The sequence below is a fragment of the Pieris napi genome, chromosome 21, assembly GCF_905475465.1.
Source record: "Pieris napi chromosome 21, ilPieNapi1.2, whole genome shotgun sequence".
Taxonomy (NCBI): domain Eukaryota; kingdom Metazoa; phylum Arthropoda; class Insecta; order Lepidoptera; family Pieridae; genus Pieris; species Pieris napi.
The window spans coordinates 248632-270306 of NC_062254.1; the positions used below are offsets into that span (position 1 = coordinate 248632).

General features: G+C 33.8%; 1 protein-coding gene across 1 annotated transcript; it reads left to right on the forward strand.

Moving 5' to 3' along the window:
• Positions 1-19939: 19939 nt before the first annotated feature.
• Positions 19940-21302, forward strand: LOC125060497 (brachyurin-like). Its single transcript, XM_047665441.1, has 5 exons — positions 19940-20161; positions 20236-20503; positions 20676-20765; positions 20851-21041; positions 21145-21302. Exons 1-5 carry the CDS (start codon positions 19958-19960, stop codon positions 21247-21249), a joined length of 858 nt encoding a protein of 285 aa, XP_047521397.1. The 5' UTR covers positions 19940-19957; the 3' UTR covers positions 21250-21302.
• The last annotated feature ends 373 nt before the right edge of the window (positions 21303-21675 follow it).

Genomic DNA, 21675 nt, shown 5'->3' on the forward strand with positions numbered 1-21675 from the left:
TTATCAGGTTTTAATATCAGTCCCGCGAGTGATGCATTGACATTCGACGGCGGAGAGTGGAGGGATGAAGGGAATGAAATGGATGAACGCGTGATAACCCTCCAAGTAATTAAAAAGAGCGCACAATCTTATCGAGTGGCCATTGGCGCGCTGACGGACGTTATCAAGCACACGGAATCAATGGAGCACTTTAATTGATTCCCCACTTTAACGTCCGACTGCGATTCTCTTTGTCTTTTTCTAATCGAAATTCAGGTCGAGTTGGGAAGGCGCTAACGAATTTTTAAAGAATGCTATAGAATAAATACTTATTTAAACGTCTGCGAGAAATAAGGATCTTTATAATTATTTATGGCGGCTTTTGCCGCGCAACGGAAATTTTCACACGCCGCCTTTTCGTTTATGCTTAGATTTATGGCAGTTGAACAAATGTTTTCGGGACGTCTCAGTAACCACCGACGTTACCTTTATTTGGATGTAAGCAATGAAATTAAGGTTTGTATGCGATACTCTCAATAGCAGTAAAATATTATCTTTAGAAGATACTAATATGTATTATACTAGGTCGATAATCGTTTTAAAAATATGGAAAGACACTTTTTTTGGCTGTTCCATGAAATGGTGTTCAAGATCAACACGGATCGTTTTATCAGCTAATTCTCGAATCAAATTAAATTTCCTGCCATTTGATAAACTAATATTTGACACTCGAAGTATTCAAAGTTCGCTAACAACTTGGAAATGTTCGACCTAATTCACTTTTATGAAGAAAGAAATTTCGTGATGAATTCTAAGTGGCGCGAACTGTTTACCCCTGTCACAACACGCTCCCGTTTCAAACTTTTGAACGTCTTAAGAATTTGATCTTTTTAACTCGTGTTAACTTACTGGAAAGTAGTTGATACGTCTAGGTTATGTCGTAAATAAGTTACGACTATTCATATTTAAAGTCGTAGCGTATGTGAGTATGAATTTACAAAAGCTCTCGTTTGGCGTTTAAATACCGATATTTTACTACTTAATAATTTACTATCATAAGTGGTGGCTCCGGTTTAAGGCCCTATCCCAGCACGAATTGCTGTGTCAGTGTCTCGGGGTGGACTGCGGGGCGCAGGCCATTTCCATTCGCCTTACGACGAAAAATGGAAAGAAACAATGTACTTTTTTTGGAGTTCGGCGACCAGATCGGTCCTAAAGACAAAATGAAATAATCTTAATAACCGGACTGCGCAATACTTGTCATTCTGCATTCATTTATCCTTAACGTTCACAAAGCGAGTTGCAGTAAATTTGGCTTGGCTTGCCAACACTCAAAGTTAAACTAATTGACACCAGAGCTGAATAGACCAAAGCAAACATTTAAAGTTCAAATCATTCCACTTCTTACTTAAATCTGTTATTTTAAATTTTATAATTTAGCCTATACCTATAAATAATCTATTCATGTCACTGTGGAATCTGAATTTTCTCGTTCTCATTAGAGTAAATTTTTTAACATATTACATCCTTTTACGCGATCAGTAAATTTCTGAGTGGAGTAAAATGTTAACTAAAAATAAACAAGAAAGGCACTCTACGAATTTCAAAACGAATAAAGCTTCCACTAGAAACTTGAAATGTTAAATAAAGCCAGTTACATAAGTAACTCGATAGCCGGAAGCATTACAGACCTTTCAACGAAGTTACAACTAGCCGAACTACAAACAAATGGAAAGCAATTTAAGGCAGATCTTTTAATAAAAAATAAAAGTGCGTGCGTACAAAGTACACCTGTCAGAAGTGATAATTTTTTGCCAAACTAATTTTAAGTCTTGTTCATATTTATGCAAATTTAAAACTTTAGATTTATCGAGACTTAGAGGGAGGGAAAAAGGATGATATCATAGGAATTTAATGAATTTAATTGTCATTAAAATATTAAAAGTGTCGAAAATTAATATAAATAATAAATTCAATTTTTTAATGTATTTCTTTGATAATAAAAACACGTGGCATTTTAATTTACAATTCGTCATTTGAGTTAAAATTATTTTGCATAAAATATAAAATACTAATATTTCATAAATTCTCTTTTCAAAATAGAATTTCTATAAGGTTATTTACCCTTCTCACTCTCTCTCAATCGCTCTATCCCTTTTCTTCGACAAAAACGCTGCACACCATCGTGAAGTTCCGTAAATATTTTACCCTCATGCGCCTAAAGAAGTTTCACTTCAAAAAATATAGATATCATTATTACATATTATTTAAGTTATCCGATTCGATTTAATAATAGATTTCAAACAATCAATATTAAAGCAAAAATGAAACGTAAAATATGAAGTAGAGCATGTTTGTTGTTACTAAACTTGTAGTCTATCATGTCTATTGGCAATGATAAAATCCAGACGGAAAAAAAAATAGAGATGATGCGTGATGCATCTCTAGTCCAATAATAATAATAGAGACGCGACATGATCATGTCAGCGCCAGTGATGTTTAATATTACTCTTGTAATGAATAAACAATTTAAACTATTTCCTTTAATTAAAGCTAATTGCGATATTTGAATTATTACAATCTTGATTTGGCAAAGCATGTAATCATCTAAAGCACGTCACTATTCTTATTGTTAATTATATGTGGGATAATAAGACAAGCCATTTTGTGTCTTAATACAAGGACTTAAGAGTTCATATCGACAACAAACAAATATTCGCAGTAAGCCGTGTCTTCACTTGTAAAATTTCACGCACGGTTAGCATGGATGAGTGGATCAGGGTGAGTGGAATGATGTGGGTTGTTCTTGTTTCCTGTAATTTTTCCGGTTTAGATCCTTTTATGATGATGAATGGTGGAGCAGGTACAATATCTCGTAGCAAAATTTTTAGAACGAAGTTCCTAATCGCGCGTTGCGAAAGGGGGCTAGACGGAAAACGTTTTAACGACACTTTTTGCTATAGTTGTAAGCCGTGCGGCGTGTGCGTGTTTCTCTGTCTGTCTCTCTATCTCTCTCTCTCTCTCACTCTCTCCCTCATAGAAAGCAAGCCATTTATTTTCGTTTCGTCTTTCTATTTCGCATTGAACAGTGTGGTGTTGCGACAATTATTCTTGTTGAGTATATACAGGTTTTTTGTACATAATAATAATAACAATAATGAATTTTGACTGTGTTTCTGCACAAGTTCCGGATATTGCTGATGGAGTTAGGTAAGTAGAGATTTTATACAGACAAAAATAAATGCTGCCTTCACTATTTAATCGAAAGGAACTTCGTTCCATCCGTGTGTCCCTTGACACCTCAGTTTTTTTAATCATTTAAAATTTCCTATACTCTGGAAGTAAAAATCAGTGTCGCTACAACTTTATAGGTCTGGGTCTGGAACTTTGGAGTTCTGTATCTGTTTCCTGATATTTCTTTTGAAATAGGCAAGTAGGTGCCCAATTTTTTTGCGCCTGACACACGCCATCCACTTTTTGAGTCTACGACTAGTATTCTAGAACGTCAATCAAACTTTAATCTAGTATGACATATTTGACATCACTCGATGTTTACCTTCACCGCACCAGCTAATGTTCTGAAACCAATATCTCAATATATATATTTAAGTAAATCCTAACTGAGTTACCAGTTTAAGCAAATTGTTTCATATTATTTCAGCATCAATAGCTGTCTTTGACACTCGCGCCAGCAACTTTCAATTATTTGTTAATAGGTATTTAGGTGCAAACTTATGAATAGGTAAGAGTAATTAAGCGGGGGAAGGCAGCACAATACACTCCGCTTCTGATTTGAGTATTCTCAGACTCCATTTACCGCATCTGAGCCAAAGGGATATTGTAGATCTCCCGATACGATTCTGCAATAAATGTTGATAACATATCGTCTGTCTCTATTCGTGTGACTTAAAGTTCTGGGTCTAAATCCTAACCACTTTACACATAACAACTGTGATAATAATTAAATTTTTGATGCGATCGTGTCGCAGTCGTGGCGTGTAATGAGCGAATATTAATATAGTTATAGTGATAGTCAATGGACGCTCGGGAGTTAAGTGTAGCTGTTAATTCAACATTGATTTGTGGGCGACCGATCGGCTCGAGTTTATTGTGCTATAAAATCTGTGATCTATGAATTACTAAAACAGTATACATTATATGATGCGTTAGCTGGATTTAATGATAGTATGATTTTAGATAGTTGACAAGGATCAATTGTGTAGGGATGCTTTTTCTTAGTAAATACACTTACACACATACGCCAATCTTTTAAAATGTTCCTATTAATCACCTTAAAAACTGCACAATAATTATTTTTCTTGTGGATAAGTGATTAAAATTCGTTTTTATTTTATGTTAAAAAAACACGTAATGTAGCTAAAACGTGCAACTTCTTCTTACGATAAAGTATTACCCCATCATCCTTGCGGTACTCTCTTTCTCGTATCTTAATTATAAGGTTAATTCAAAGTCAAAGTCCAAATCATTTAGGTAACACATTGTACACTTATGAACGTCAATAAAGAAATACATATTAAAGGCTTCTTATTTTACATTTACTGCCAGTTCTCAAAACAAGAGCGTAGAACGGACGAGAACAACTGGCAATAAACTCTCCGCCACTCTTTTTAAACGCTATGTTTTATGTTTTACACAATTGACAACGTTTCCTACTAATTCTTCAAGAACAGAGCGTACCAATTCTAAAAGGAAAAAGGCACTTGCGAACTTTATTAGATTCCATTCTTACCAGGAAAAAGGTAATACCAGTCTATAATTTTGAACAGTATTCTTCTATTATGCTTTTACTACTGAATGTAAGTATAATAAATTTAAATTTCTACTATAGTAGGTATATTTTAAAGAGTCAAAACGTGAAACCTACGCTCTCATGTAATTTGTATAGTGAATCGTCTTATTAAAAAATAACGCTTCGTTTATTCCAATAACAGTACAGACAACTCATGTATAGTTTATACCGCGTCAAAACAAAAAGCAATATCAATTCATTGTTGTTAAGATGAAGACACACGAGCGTCAGTTATCCGCCATGACACGGGTTCACTCTACCATAATAACACCGTTATATTTCATTTTTAAAAACGATACTTTATTTTCTCGAAGGCCTGCGTTGTCTCGGTAATACAACAAACATATTTCGGAGCTTTCGTTTAATTTTACCTATACAGCTTTTACAAAATAACAGTGTAAATGAATATTATTAAAATACCTTCTAGTAGGTGAATTCTTTAAAAGTTTCTTTCCACCCTCGTATAAAGTACAATTTATAAGTTTTACAAGCGTTTTTAATAATGTTCAGGACATGCAAATTCGGGTGAAGTTTTCCAATAAAAGTTGCTGCCTTGTTCTAGTGCGCTTTATAAGCGAGTTGCAACCTCGGGTCGCATGCTACAATCGACTTACATTTAGTTATATTGGCCATGAATTAATTATTGGAACTTGTGCTTAAAGACTTCGTGGTAACTCAACAATCGATCAAATCTGCAAAACTGACAGCGTATGTCAGTCAACGTACCTTTATCTTTTGTATATATAATTCTTCTGTGAGTGTGTATGTCACTGAACTTCTCTCAAACGACTGGACCGATTTTGATGAAATTTTTTGTGTGTGTTCAAGGGGATCTGGGAATGGTTTAGATTCACAAATCAGCCCGCCAGATGGCGCTGCAGTCGGTACTTTCATACTTTGCTTTACTAATCGCTTGAAATATCATGCAGGACAACGTCTGTCCACTAGTACTACTATAACTTTATTTAAAGATAGATTTAAATGTTTTAACGTTTTTGGTCGAGTCTATTGGCAACGTATGCTGGAGATATTTTAATGCACGAATGTGTACGCAGATTCAAAAGTACATTATCTCTTCTAGTACTCTCGTGTTCCAACGGGTCGGGTGTCCATCATCAAAACATCGTAACTATTAAACATATTAGTCAGCGTTTTTATTATTATGTCAAGTAAGTTAATAAATATTTAAATTGTATAAATATTTTCATGATTTACTTTTATATGCTGAATACAATAAACGTTGGTACCATATTTGTGTTTTAATATTCAGGAGAGGTATTTTCGATGGCGAATAGAGTTGAACTCGTATAGTTTTAACTGGCGGAATAAAATTCCCCGCGTGCAAACTGTGAACTAAGGGTAAGGACACGTTGCAAGGTGTCGATATTATTAAATAGCTGCTTACCACGATTTCTACGATATATAAAGGAAGGATGTGTTGTCTTGGCCTTAGATTTCTGATCATTTTAAAATCTAATAGGCAAGTAGGTGATCAGCCTCCAGTGCCTGACACACGCCGTCGACTTTTTGGGTCTAAGAGATGTCGGTTTCCTCACGATGTTTTCCTTCACTGTTTGAGCAAATGTTAAATGCGCACATAGAAAGAAAGTCCATTGGTGCACAGCTCGGGGTCGAACCTACGACCTCAGGTATAAGAGGCGTACGCTGAAGCCACTAGGCCAACACTGCTCTTTTTTTTATCATCTGGGATAAACTTAAAGGTCTCATTACTCAAAACTGTTGTCTTTTCGTTATTCCTCTACTTTTGTTAATACACCATGAAATATGATCGAAAGCCATCCAGATTTCCGCTCCGCTCAGCAAAGTGGGCGCATCCTCGCAAAGAGCGGGACGTGTCGTGCGTTACAAACACGAGGTACGAAATTTTATCGTCGACATCCGTTAAACAAATAGCGCTAAGTAACTCACACGTCAGCCAATAACTACTCTATTTGTTACTCCATACCTTGAGGAAACAGAGAAATACTAAAGGTTACCTTTAAACTGTGCATAGACTCTTTTATTTTTACATGTCATTAGTAACATTAGTACGTAGAGTAAGTCTGGTCAGTTACGAACTGCTACGCATCACTTACCACTGGGTCCAAAAATTACCAAAAACAAATATCTTGTGACCAGCTTGCCTTTATAAACGGCATTCACAAAAGTTTTTTCAGTATTCCTGAATTATGGAATTAAAAGTTCTCTTTAAAATTTCTTGAAGCGATTATTTACTGGCTTTCATCACGCGACCATTTCGAGAAGAGTGGTATTTAGTGGTATATGCGAGACAAGACATTTCGTGACTTACTGAAGTTTTTGTTATTAATCAGAATTCTTACAGAATCTAAACAACATATTTAGGTACGTGATTGATAAATATATCGTAGTTAGTCATAGATTAATCTGTCTACTTAGTATATTGTTTAGATTTTAATAAAATAATTGATTGTTTTAGATTGATTATATTTTATTAATTATCGCTTTGGCATACTTTCAACGTCCATTGTTAGGTACATATAAACGTAGATAATTAATTTGTGTGTAAGATTTAAAATAAATGTACTAATCAATCAAATCACAGACAGGGCATTAAAAGTCGGAGCAATTGGATACATGACTGTTTCAATTTTAGTTATAATAAACTTAAGCTTTGCGTGGCATAATATATAATAATAATTAATAATATACAATAATATGAACTATCACAGATTCTGTAATTCTAACAATAACATCAGGAGGTGTATATAATAATTGAAATGTTAGTACGGGAAACCGCAGGCAAATTAGAGATATATGCGTTATTAATGTACAGGCCAGGCATATTAAAGCCCAAACTGACAATTTTAACTGCATTGAATGATAATTGTTCACGTTAACATTCTATGCAATCTTTTGCGATTTAACATACATTTACCATGGAGAGTGTTTGGAGGAGTTGTTCGGATTAATACATGCAGCTGAGTTTCATTATCGGGTGTCGAGGCAGAATACGAAATTCCACCCATATAACCTCGACGTCCGCCGTTCCACAACTGAGCGTTTTTCAAGGAAGTTTTTGCCGCGCGCCACCGCTATGTGGAAGCAGCTACCCACAGAAGTATTTCCGAACCAATTTGACTTGGGGACCTTCAAGAAAAGAGCGTACCAATTCTTAAAAGGCTGGCAACGTACTGGCATTGAGAGTATCCATGGGCGGCGGTATCACTTAACATCAAGTGAGCTCCTGCCCGTTTGCTCCTGTTCTATAAAAAAAAACATGTTTATTATTTATTTTACCTACTCACTCGCTTACTAGATGATTAAATCCTCGTGATTCATCTTACTTGGAGGCCTGGGGTACGATTTGTGGCGAAACGGCGATTAATGTATTTAAAAGGCTAGATGGCTGGCTGATCATCCATCTAGAAAGCCTTAAAATATCACGTAACTATAAGACATTTAATGCATAACAGCTAAAGCTAGTGTTTTGTTCGTGATTTTAAAGTGGTGGCGGTGGTTGGTGTTTGGCTCTATGATGTTTAAAAATAATAACTGTTCTGATTTCAATATGCATAATTATTATTGAATTTTTTGTAATACGTCCATGCATTTTTAGCAATCTTTTTTATACAGTTTTTATGCTCGTGCCACAATACATCTATCTAATTAAAGGCTTGTCTCGCTAAGTGAATTAAATACCATAATTAGTGAATGGGTTAATTAGTTAGAAACTATCGATGTTTAACACCGGTTATGAATTCACTTGTTTGAGGTGTCATGTCGTGCAAATAACAATGTCATGTGGGTTTAGATATATTAATTAGATATATTGTAACGCAAATAATGATTCCATGTATAATTCAATAGCAAACGTATCGTAGATAATATAGCAACTACTCCAACGTGGGTTACGACTATTAGGGCAATTTTTGCAACATCTTCAACAAAAACCTTTATTTTATATAGTTATTATAAATTACTATATTTATAATAACTATATAAAATAAACGATTTTTATTTCCAAGAATTATTTCTTCAACCTCCTATCCTTGGTTCCTATGAACCACTTGCGAAAATTATCGTGGTAATTCTCGGTTGTAGATATAACCATAGGAGCGTTGTTTCTTAAAATGCAATTGCCATAATGTATTGAAATGGCCTTGGAGAGGTAGATATTTATTTGGATATGGATTAACAACAAAGGTACGAAAATGTGGCCTAGCTTATCCGTATTTGATGTAGGGATTTTATTGATTTTTCACACCATGTTATCGAAGATTTCACCTCTGCCCTGCGATTCTGTAACTCACTTTTCGAACTCACACAGCAGTTTTCGCATCGGCAGTCGCTCTCAAATCAGTCGCGAAGCAGTCATTTTATGATTTGGCAAACTGCAAACTGCAGCAAAACAGTAGGCTAGCAAAATTTATGATTTCACCCGCGCATCTCCCTTCGCCCGCTTTAGTGACAAACGCAACGCAACAGCGCGGTCGCTTGTCTATAGTAGTGCAAAATAAACGGTGCGTAGTAGGTATATACAATACTATATTGCATATATTGAATACAATTTTAATATGAGGTTTACTTAACGAGTGCCAGTTTAACTTCGTGGAAAGAGTAGCCCTATACCAAAGGAAGCACCCCGTAAGCGAACCTACTCATTGGGCCTAAGCGTATTTATTTGTAATCGTCAAAGCCGAACATTATCAGTAACAAATATTATAAAAACTTAAAACTAATATTTTTTTTAGTTTGTTTGTAAGGGTAATCTCTAGAACTACTAAAACGATTTTAATTTTTTTTCGATAATGATGACACTGTCCGTGTGCTATTTTTATTTTTGATTTACTAGCAATAAATTTTTGAAAGAGATTTTTTCGTCTATTGTGTTTAATTACTCTAAGTCGCTTATACATTTTATACGTGACAAACCGCTAAATCGCTTTGGAGATCAAGTTGAAACTCTTGAGATTATGATGAATTTTCTATACTTCGTGCAAGAGTTAAAATACGATATAACGCTACTATAATATGACATCATCTCAGATAAAATTAATTGCAGTTCGCTTCTAGCAAAATTGCACTTTTATGTTTCTGCCTACCAGTCTTGTCTTGCATTGTTTCATGTTCGTCACATCAACACCAAGTATGCAAAAAACTCAGTTTTGTATCGCGCAGCTCGGACATACACTATTTAAGCCTCGACTTGGAAGGAAGAAAAGGAGTATTAAGAATAACATGCATCATGACCACATCCAACATACACACCCTCATATATACACCATCACACAACTTTATATTTATTTAATATTTTTATAGATTTATTCCTTCCTAAGTTTCGTAAATGTTTGAACCTTTTTGTAGTAAATACATATTCCATTTTTGCCAATATGTGTACTATAATTGTTTTTTGTTGTATATAATATAAGTTAGCTGTAGGAGTCTGAAATAAATAAATAAATAAATACGGATCCCTAAATTTATTGTTTATTTTTATTTAGCGTAAAGGATAACAGGATTTTAATGGCGAAAATTTAAATCAGCCTAATAGTTTAGGACCTTATAGCAAACAAACGATCAAATCTTTACTCTTTACAATATTAGTTTAAAACAAACTGTTGTCTGCTTAGACCAGTGCAGATAGCCTTTAAAATAAATAAAAAGTGAAAAAAATTACAGTAGGATGAAACCCATTAGAAAAGCAGGAGAATATTATAAAAATGAAAGGAAAAATAAATTACGGTCGATCTGAGGTCGGGAAGGGGTAGGGGGGGGAGTTTTAAGGGTAAAAAACGGTTTATCTCGATTTCCGGCAAAATCGAGATCAATTAATTTTCAATAATTAATCGAGATTAATTAATGGGTTTCATCCTACTGTAATTTTTTTTGGTTTCAAAAATTATCGGCACTGGTCTAGCTCATGCTCGTCAATCAACAACTTTAGTATCTTTTCTTACGCAGGAACAGGACATTCTATTAATTTACAATATCCTTTAAAAGTTTTAAGTAACTTTATGCCGTACTGAAGCCTAGTTTTACTATTTTTTAAATATACTAATATGCGTGTAAGATACGATACAAGGGCGATTTAAGAATGTATTCCTAAAAAACAGAAAAACATTTGTTATCACATATATAAATATATAGCACAATCGAGAGTGAAAGTGAAACAAGTTGTGAAATAGTATCTGCGACGTTTTCAGCATGAAATACAGTGCAGTTATGAGCGTGACAAAACAAACGCAATTACATTTGCAACTGTTGACTAAAATGAGAATAGTAGTTTTTTAATTTTACATCATGGAGGTGATGCTCGCACTGTTGCTACTCCAATTTCCTCTAACAACTTGTTCACCACTCCGAAGTAACCGACCTGTGATCAGGTTAGAAGCATATAAGACCACACTTGAGAAAAGGCCTTGTAGAGATGGTAGATGCTTAAAGCTGAATAAGGTTTTGCAAAGTGAGGACACAACGACTAGCACGGCACCACCTACCGTCGGCACCAGAAGACTTACAACGACGCCTTTAAACATCTCCATAGATATGGAACGATGCGCTGATGTTGCTAAGTGTAATGTAAATATATGGTATGATTAATACTCTTTTTATTCTGTTTATATAAGTTCAGACCGTGAGTGCTTTGAGAGTTGTGTTCGCGAAGGTAATGAAAAAGGATTTTATTTTTTATGAAAATGACAGAATATAAACAAAATATAAAATATAAACAAATCAGTAATAAAAATATGAAGTATTATAATCTGATATTCTGTATTTATCATAATTTAAAATAGATTGGTTTTGGTAATTAATTAGTTTAAGTTTTTAACTGATTATTTATTATCATTGAACAGGAAATCTTATAATTGATTGACATACATATATATCTTAATCCGTATTTATACCGATTTTTAATAATATCTACATTTTTGGATCTTTTATATTTTTTTCTACTATTATTCAGTATTGATACAGTGGCGTTCGACTCTTAAGTCTTACTAAACCCCGGCTGTCCACTTATGAATTACACAGAGAGATCTCGAATAGATGATCAAACCCTTTAAATTATTGATAGAAACTTTTTATTTTAAACTTATACATAATCAAACGCATTTATGTAACGAAGGAAATAGTGATTAGTGAACCAAGGTGATTCTCAAATAAGAAAGTATATGATAAGATTAGTCTTACGACAGTAGTAAAAAGACTTTAAGAGTCATTTTAACAAAATCACTGTCAATCTTAGATGGACATACCATACCTACATATCACTTCCTTAATCCTTTGGAAGCTTCGACACGTCTTGCTGCTCGCGTCATTTTTCGTGGAGACGCGGTAAAAAACCTGTCCATATGAAGAACGGATTTACCCTTGTCAAGTTTCAGACGGGAGCTGTAATAACTGAGGCCAACCGAGATAAAAGCAATTCAGACCATTTCAACGCTACTAGTTAGTGAGGAATTTGAAAAAAAAAACTGTGTCCATCGAAAAAAGTAATAATTCAAAGTCCGTTAAGATTTATGATTATTTAAATACAGTAAGAATTCTCACAATAATGATATAATGATATAATAGAATCATTTAATATCCCAAAAATGTATGTGAATGTTCAAAGTCTATCTGGCAATCCTATTATGCTAGGTTTTCCTTGTAAATATCGACACATTGCGATGCCTCTACAAATATAAGTCACTCTGGTGGAAGGGTTCATCTCATATTCAAATTCCCCATGAAGCTTATTTTTCACAGTTTCTTTCGCCGTTGCTTCGTTTAGGTTATTTGTTACATTTTTATTATCTAATACATCAGGAATACATCCAAAAATATCATCTTCATACGAATCTATGCCGCAGATCGGCATATACGTTTTATCCGGTCCTAATTTTCTAAAATTCTTACTAAATATATTCTTTGATGATTTGGTTAATGACCATGGCGTTTTAAATTTAATAGGATTGACACGAAACAAATACATTACACACAACAAAATTGTTAATGTTCGGCTATTTCTCATCACGTTTTAAGACATAACAAACGTGTAAATTTAATCAGACATTCCTAACTTTATGATTGATTTTTATTAATAAAAAAAAACAATATTTTCTTGAGTTAAATGCAGAGAATGGTAAATGCAACACAGTAAAAGTAGTTTAGACAATTGAATATTATTATTTCTAACTTATGATAAGGTGCAGTCAGTATCTTGAGCCTGTCAACCCTGGGCCTTATCGGTGGCACTGCACTATTGGAAATCTTCTTTCTTTTTTACGATTTTTAAATGCAGTTGAAACACAAGGTAAATAATATGTGTTAATACAAGAGCCGAGAAAAGCAGCTGCTTTACCCGTATCACTCCTGACGGACAGTCGACCGGGTTATAAGCCGCCCCACACTTGATGCGCCGTCTTATTTTCGAACGTCATATTACGATATGACGTTCAAAAATAAGAGCTTCATGTAGGCACGAAGCTCTTCTATTTTTAGTAATTAGGGTTTATTACAAGAAAGTTACCTAACCATTATAAACAAGAATAAATACATATTTAATTTCACGCCTAATCCATGCTAAACAAACTGATTTAACATTGCGAGAATAAACATTAAAATTCCTGATATGTATGGCGTTAAGCAGATGTTACTTTATAGTTAAATATTTAACACAAGCGCAATTAGATCGCGGATGTGTTGTTGACGTATGAAATGCACTCAATTTTAGTCAACAAATTCCTTGTTCATAAGGCATTTTACTTTTTTTAATATTTCCACTTGACTTAACAGTATCAGAGAAGAAGTATAAGTCTAATAACGAAGAATAAGAAACAACTGATACGCGTACTTACTGGAGGATGCGAGCAAATTATTTTTCTTTTCAAGTGCTATATGAAATATTGGAAACCTCATAGGATGATGATAAAGTTACATTGAATTATGATCAGGCGATACGGGAAACTTGAGAAGTTAGAAAGTGCAAACTATCCTGAAACTTGCATTTTGCGTAATTGCTTCTAGAATATACCTAAAATAAAACTAAATTGATGCTTGGAACTTGTAAGGAACATGACAAGGCATTTACGTAAAATTTGAAGAAATATATTTATTTTTATTTTTTTAAGAAATAGGTTCTAAGTATTTCATAATAATTGCTTTAAACATCCCAACGTGCAAACGCTAATTAGCCAATTAAGATAGAGATATTTATCTATAGCTATTTCAAAATATTTATAGTCATACTAGCAGACTAGGCCAAGCGTTGCTGTGGCTAAGGTTTTTGTTATATTACATAGTAGTAAACTATTCAAAGGAAACGGCAGGAAAACAACAGCCATGGGGATCACCATGCTTTTTTGGTGGCTATGCCATTAAATTGTAGCTTATGTGAAACGTTGGTACTTTCAACACAGCGCCATCTGTTAGATTTGTGTCAAATAATAAACAAATAATTTGCAATAAAATTACATTGCGGGTATAAATTGAGATGCAAGCTATCCTATCTTTTAAGTTGGATCAAACTACACACGGTGTGCAAATTTGATTGATTCGGTTTGGATCGGTTCGGTAGTTTAGGAGTCCATCGCGGACAAACAACGTGACACGTAATTTATATATATTAAGATATTTGTATATTAAATAATAATTATAATAATATAACACAGAGATGATGTAAACCTATACAATAGGCTTCAGTATATAGATGACATTTTCTTCACTCATTAGTCTCCCGTGCCTAACACACATCGTCGATTTCGTATATAGAAAAAAGTTCCATTGCCAAGGGTTCGAACCCGTGACACCTTGTCCTTAACAGATGAAACACCGATCTCCCGATTCGTCTGTTTGGAATTCGTAGAGACAATTATTTCCTTCAATTTTATAGATTTCGGCTCAAAATATTAAATTAGTGATTTATTTTGAAATAACTATTGTGTGTGAATCACGTCAGAGGACGTAATCCAACCAAGTTATCTTTTTTCCTTTCAGATAACATTAAATTCAAATGACATACAATTGTAATTTTTTTATTGATTCTCATTAATTATGATAGCAGTGGTTATCTCTAATTAATTCATTTGTGCGTACGTTGAATGATAAAAAATATAAATTATTAACTACATGTACCTTATATCTAGTTTTAGTATCTGAACATTGAAAAATAATCTTTTAATCTAAATTGAGTTATAATACTTACATATTTGTATTTGTTGTGAGCATGATCATCAACAGGCTGAAACTACGGAGGTCTCCGACTGAAGTACGGCGCAGGTTACTCGTGGTTCTATCAGGTTCGAGCCTGAGGCTTCAAGCTGTTGGGAGCTGGAATCCGCGACCTTTATGTGACTGAAGTATCGCAACAAGCACACAAGCACGAATTTCTTGCATTTACATAACGTTTCGAGTGCAGCTAAATACAGCTAATAGACCAGTGCCGATAATTTTTGAAACCAAAAAAAATTACAGTAGGATGAAACCCATTAGAAAAGCAGGGGAATATGATCAAAATGAAAGGAAAAATAAATTACGGTCGATCTGAGGTCGGGAAGGGGTAGGGGGGGAGTTTTAAGGGTAAAAAACGGTTTATCTCGATTTCCGGCAAAACTAAAAGTCCTATGGAAGAAAACTAAATGGCAAAGTTGTAGGTCATAAAAAGATCTACAACTTTTGTATTCACACATTTTTCACATAACCTCAAAATTTATGTGAAAAATTCAAAAAACCAACTTTTTGGTTTTTTATTTCTATCTTTTACAAAAATTGATTTTTTTAAACGAAATTTGCTGAAAACTTACCTTATTATGTCCCAAATATACTGTAATTAATTTGATTAAAAATATTTATTTTTTCGCCTTATTTTGAATAAATATCGAAAAAACACCCTAATTTTCAATCGAAAATTCTGACGTCAAAATTTCAGCTTTTTTCAAAAAGTTGATGTGCTTTCAGTATATATATAATAGGCATCTAATTATAATTTAAAGAAGATAGTACATAGAGAAGTAGGGAAGGGGATGGCGGGTCTGGGCGTTACTGCATACGATTTTTTGCATTTTCTGAGAAGATTTACTATGGTAATATATATATATTTTTTTACCATAGGAAAGTAGAGATTTCAACGCACTGAAAGCACATCAACTTTTTGAAAAAAGCTGAAATTTTGACGTCAGAATTTTCGATTGAAAATTAGGGTGTTTTTTCGATGTTAATTCAAAATAAGGTGAAAAAATAAATATTTTTAATCAAATAAATTACAGTATATTTGGGACATAATAAGGTAAGTTTTCACCAAATTTCGTTTAAAAAAAAAAATTTTTGTAAAAGATAGAAATAAAAAACCAAAAAGTTGGTTTTTTGAATTTTTCACCTAAATTTTGAGGTTATGTGAAAAATCTGCAAATACAAAAGTTGTAGATCTTTTTATTGCCTACAACTTTGCCATTTGACTTTCTTCGATAGGACTTTTAGTTTTGCCGGAAATCGAGATAAACCGTTTTTTACCCTTAAAACTCCCCCCCTTACCCCTTCCCGAGCACAGATCGACCGTAATTTATTTTTCCTTTCATTTTGATCATATTCCCCTCCTTTCCTAATGGGTTTCATCCTACTGTAATTTTTTTCACTTTTTATTTATTTTAAAGGCTATCTGCACTGGTCTATAAATGTTGTCTTAAAAATAAATTTGTCTGAAAAGCTTACCATTAATAAACTAAACGTCACGATATTTTATAATTTAACTGGTCAAAGAGCTAATTTTAACGGGTTTTAAGATATAAGAACTCTTCAATTAACATGTTGATAAAATAGCAAAGGTGTTTGTAAGTTTGTATTATGTCTTAAATAAATAAATTAAATCTGCTATTAGACGCGCACATTTTGTTTTAAACGCATTTCACGTTAAAGTTTAAAGAAATAATTACTATACATATAATAGTATCAATCGCTTATACTGGGAATAAATAAGGCGCAACTGCGTTTCTATGTGAATACAAAAGAAACAACATTTAAAGTCTATATTCTAGGTTTTATAAAGTAAAATAATATAATGAAAAAATTAAAATATCTTACACATATTATGTCAAGTGACATAAATTAAACATCGTCGATCAGACGGCAAAGATAACATTACAAAAGAGTTTATATAAAATACAATATATGGTACAAGAGTTTGTATAGGAAAATATATTATGTTTTCCTTACATACATAAACAATACGTTACGTGCAACTAAGTTGATTACAAAAATAAAGAAAAAATTACCAGGTTTTCAAATAAATACACAAGCATTGAAAGTATGATTGCTCTTACACTAAGACCTTTTCTTGATTATTAAAGAAAGTCATCAGAAGCACTTTGTTTCTGAAATCCCTTAATTAGTCAGCTCGAGTTCTATGCAAATCACTTGTTAATTACAATGTTTCTCGTTAAACTAATAGATGTTTAAGAAACATTTTGTATGGAATAATATAAAAAAAAACATAACTATGTTGTATTACATTAGTATCAAATTGAGGGTTCAACTCTGACTCTGTTACATCTGGCCAGTAGCCCTACACTGCTGTTAGGCGTGAACTATTAAGCAGAAACAAAAAGCAGTATCATAAAAAAGTAAAACCAAAATGGTATGTCTAAAAAATTAAAAATAATTAATTAATTAATAATTATTAATTATGGACGTTTTTAGTTCAATCACACACACACAATGTATTAAAAATAAATTGTTTCGGTCGGGTATTTATTGAATTCGCGAGGTGTATTCCAACTCAAGCTAGTCAAGTTTGTCGCGAGTTGACTCTGCACCTTACATAGAGTTGTGCGCCTGGTGCAAACCACAAACTTTCACCAATTTTTTCTAATACTTATCTTAACAAAGTCGGACAACAATAATGGATGTTAATGATACAATATCAGCTATATAAACTATTTTATATAGGTTGGAAGAGACCTTTGCCTTAAAAGGGCACAGAGATACCCTAAAAAAAGATGAAATAGAAACGTGTTTAAATGTAAGTGTATCTGAATTAAAGGCTATTATTATTATAGCTAGGTGGGGCAGAGAGAGACCACAGTGAGTCTCCATAGCGTTCGGTCTTGAGCCTAATATTTTACCTCGCTCCAAGTTTTTCCGGCTTTCTTTGCAAGTGCACGGTGCCAGGTTTCTTCGGGACGGCCACGCCACCTTGTGCGATGGTTGTCCGAGCTTTGGCAATCCGCAAAGTATTTTTATTCATACTAGTAATGTCTTCTTCTGTACCTCCAGTTTCAGGCACGACGCTTCCAAACAAATTCGAAGCTACGGTTCAATATAAACAAGTTCCAACTCTAATAGTTGGAACTTATTTATTATCGTGATATTCTTAACCTTCTCAGCCAAACGTAATTGTAATTTGTATCACTTGAGATTATTATCACTTTAAAAGAGAACAAGCATCTTCGAGGTCACGAAGTAATGAAAATACAAAATAGTACACATTTAAATTCGTTATAATTCTGTCTATTTCGTTCGCAGTTTTGTCTGAATTAAACCCCATCGTTTAGCTTTCATGTCGGCAAGGCAAGTTTTATTGTAAGTTGCAAGTCAATTACTCCTTGCGAGTACACTGCATAATATACGTAAAGCTGTGACGAACTTAGTTCGATGTTACTTCATTATTGTTGTGCAAGCAATGTTTCTAACTCGTGGCATTTAGGACAATAGCTTACATGATTTATTTGATTTATTAATGTACAACTAAGTTATACTAAGTAATATATAGTATTCCATGTAATTAAAGTTCACTAAGCTTAAAATATTATTGAAAAATCTTTTGGAGTTTGTAAAACATTTCATATTTATTTAGTATCTCTTTTTACAATACATACAAATTGATTCACTCAAAAATATTTCATTAAGTATATAAGATTGATTAAAAATAACAAATTTTTTCAAGGGTGGTTGGTGGTCTCACTATGCGAGTCTTTTCTAGACCATTAAATATAGGCGAACAAAGTGTTACATCACAAATTGACAATGCTGGCATTATTACGATGTTGGTAAAAGGCACCTTTAGTGAACGTTTTACAAGTAATATCTATGTGTGTATACATTAGTATATGATTATATAAATCATATGTTACAACTAGGAAAAAATATGCAGAAGAGAGTATCGTACGTTAGAGACATTACATAGAAATAACAAAATAATGATAGAATAAATTTATTTGGCACTTGCGCATTCAAAACTGTATAACGAATATAATAGTCTCGTGATTTTTCTGGAAAAAATATAATTCAAACAAACACAACATACTTCCAAAGGCGTCACTCTGAAAAGTGTTTTATACTTAAATTAAAACAAATGATTCCTACTTCTTAATCTATTTTACATGTAGATAACAATTTTACTTATTTTGTTAATCCATTTGCATCTTGTGAAAATATTTCTTGTAGATGTTAAAATATATTATAACAAATGATGACTTCTTGTTTTGCACAGAACGTTCGCTCTCGTAAACTTTGAATATTAAAGTTGAGCAATATACGGTAAAGTTCCCGCACTCTTAACTTTATAGTTCCATGAGAACAAAGAAATATTGAGTCGAGTCGAAATTATAACACGACTGATATTATGGTTACTTATTAATTATTAAAACGTCAATATGAGATTCTCGACCACAGCTCATATAGCCACCGCACAAAATGAACCGCACAAGAAATAATGAGTGTGATAAGATACTGCACTTATAAATCGCGTAAAACTGAATTGGAAAAACCCATTATCTTTATAAAAATATGAATTTAGATAAACATATATGTTAATACTCGTATTTAATTGATACAGTTGATTAACTTAAAACTGTTTTTTTATTTGATAACTTAGCTAAGCGGCGAGAGATTGCCAAAATTATTTATAGCAGAAATAAAAGATCTTTATTAACAATTATTGCTAACCATCGACAGACAGACGGAAGAATTGGAAATGCATGGAAGAGATATTGGTATACAAAGCATGCGACGATAGCACCACAACTCAAATGCTGCTAAGCGCCGGCGGGTAGTAGTTAAATTGTTAATGTACAACAGAACATTGTATTTGTGCATTAATACGAAGGTAACGATAGATAAGATTAATCCCAACTATTATCGATTAATTAATTATCTGGGTAATCCTATGTGTATATAAGGCAATATGACAGTTTGAAGCAGCATATTTGAACAATGAAGCTGTTTCTGGTAGTACTCGGAGTCACTGCGGCTTTAGCTGCACCCCAGCCCCAGTTCCAAGATATCGTTACCGACTACCATGGGCAGATCGGTATTCCTGAGGCCGCACGCATCAAGGCCGCTGAGGCTGCCTCTGACTTCGACGGCTCCAGAATAGTTGGAGGATCCCTGGCCACCCTTGGACAGTTTCCATACTTTGTAAGAGTCGTTGATTAACTATAATAAAATGGTACAAAGAAATAACTTCTAATTCTGATTTATTTTTAAACCAGGGAGGCCTACTTGTCACTTTGACCACTGGTGGACAGTCCGTTTGTGGATCTTCTCTCGTTACTAGAAATCGCGCTGTGACAGCTGCTCACTGCTGGGTTACGAATCGCCATCAAGGCCGTCACATGGACGTAATTCTTGGCTCTCTACGGCTGTTCTCTGGTGGTGACCGTATTAGATCTAGCAACGTTCTCGTTCACGAAAGCTACAACATGCAATCTCTCCGTAACGACGTGGCTGTCATCGTCCTCCCCAACGTCAACACCAATAGTAAGTAAAATTATTAATTTAAAATTTAAATAAAACTTTTGTGATTTTCTAACATGACTTATACAGCTCGATGTTTTGAGTACCAACGCATTGTTAGTTGCTTCGTTTATAAAAATAATACAATAAATATCTAGTCTGAAAGCTTTGCTTACAACATAAACAAAAATTTCAGATGTGATCAGTCCTATCAGCCTCGCCAGTGGCAATAACGCGTTTGTTGGAGTACAGGCACAGGCCTGTGGCTTCGGAAGGACTAGCGACTGTAAGTTAACCACTTTATTAATCTGATAAAAATTTAGAAGATCTATGTTTCGTTTTTAAGACTGACTCGAATTTGTAAAATTTAGCTGTGACGGGAGGAATTAGTACCAGCCAGCAATTGAGACATGTCAATCTTTCTGTCATCTCCAATGCGGACTGCGCTGCAGTTTTCGGTTCCGGTACAGTCATTGCCTCCACTATATGTGTCTCTACAAGTAACGGCCGCAGCACTTGTGGAGGCGACTCTGGTGGTCCTCTTGTCGTCAATAACCAACTGGTACGTTCTTATGTAGTATGCTTTGCTGTCGCCGATTTTAAACTCTTATTAAGCAAACATATTTTTCTTATTCACTGTGTTAATTGCTGTTTTTTTCTAACAGATTGGTATTACATCTTTCGGTGCCGCCGCCGGTTGTCAACGAGGTTTCCCTGCTGGTTTCGCTAGGGTTACCTCTTTCAACTCTTGGATTAGCTCTCGTTTGTAATAAAAATACTTACTTGAATTTTTTTTTATATCAATAAAAACATATAAATTTAATCAATCTACTTATTTTGTAAGATTAAGAAAATTTTTGAACAGCCAGTCTGTTCTTTCCGTGAAGCAGTTTAAATGAGATATACTACTATGTATACATTAGCTAACATGGGAACAGCCGCAACAGCCTATCTCTCGACGTCTTATTATTATTTTTATGTATATAAACACACTAGCAGCTTAATAAGCTGATGCGCTCGTATTTTGAGATTTGGAGAAACTATCTAATCTATTTTTAAAGGAGTTCAGAGATGGTGCACTGATCACACTTTCCGGAAGCCTATTCCAGTCGGCCACTACTCGATTTGGGAGAAAGTTCTTTAGGGAATTTGTGTTATGTTGAGTGGTCTTAAGTTTTAAAGAACTACCCCTCAAA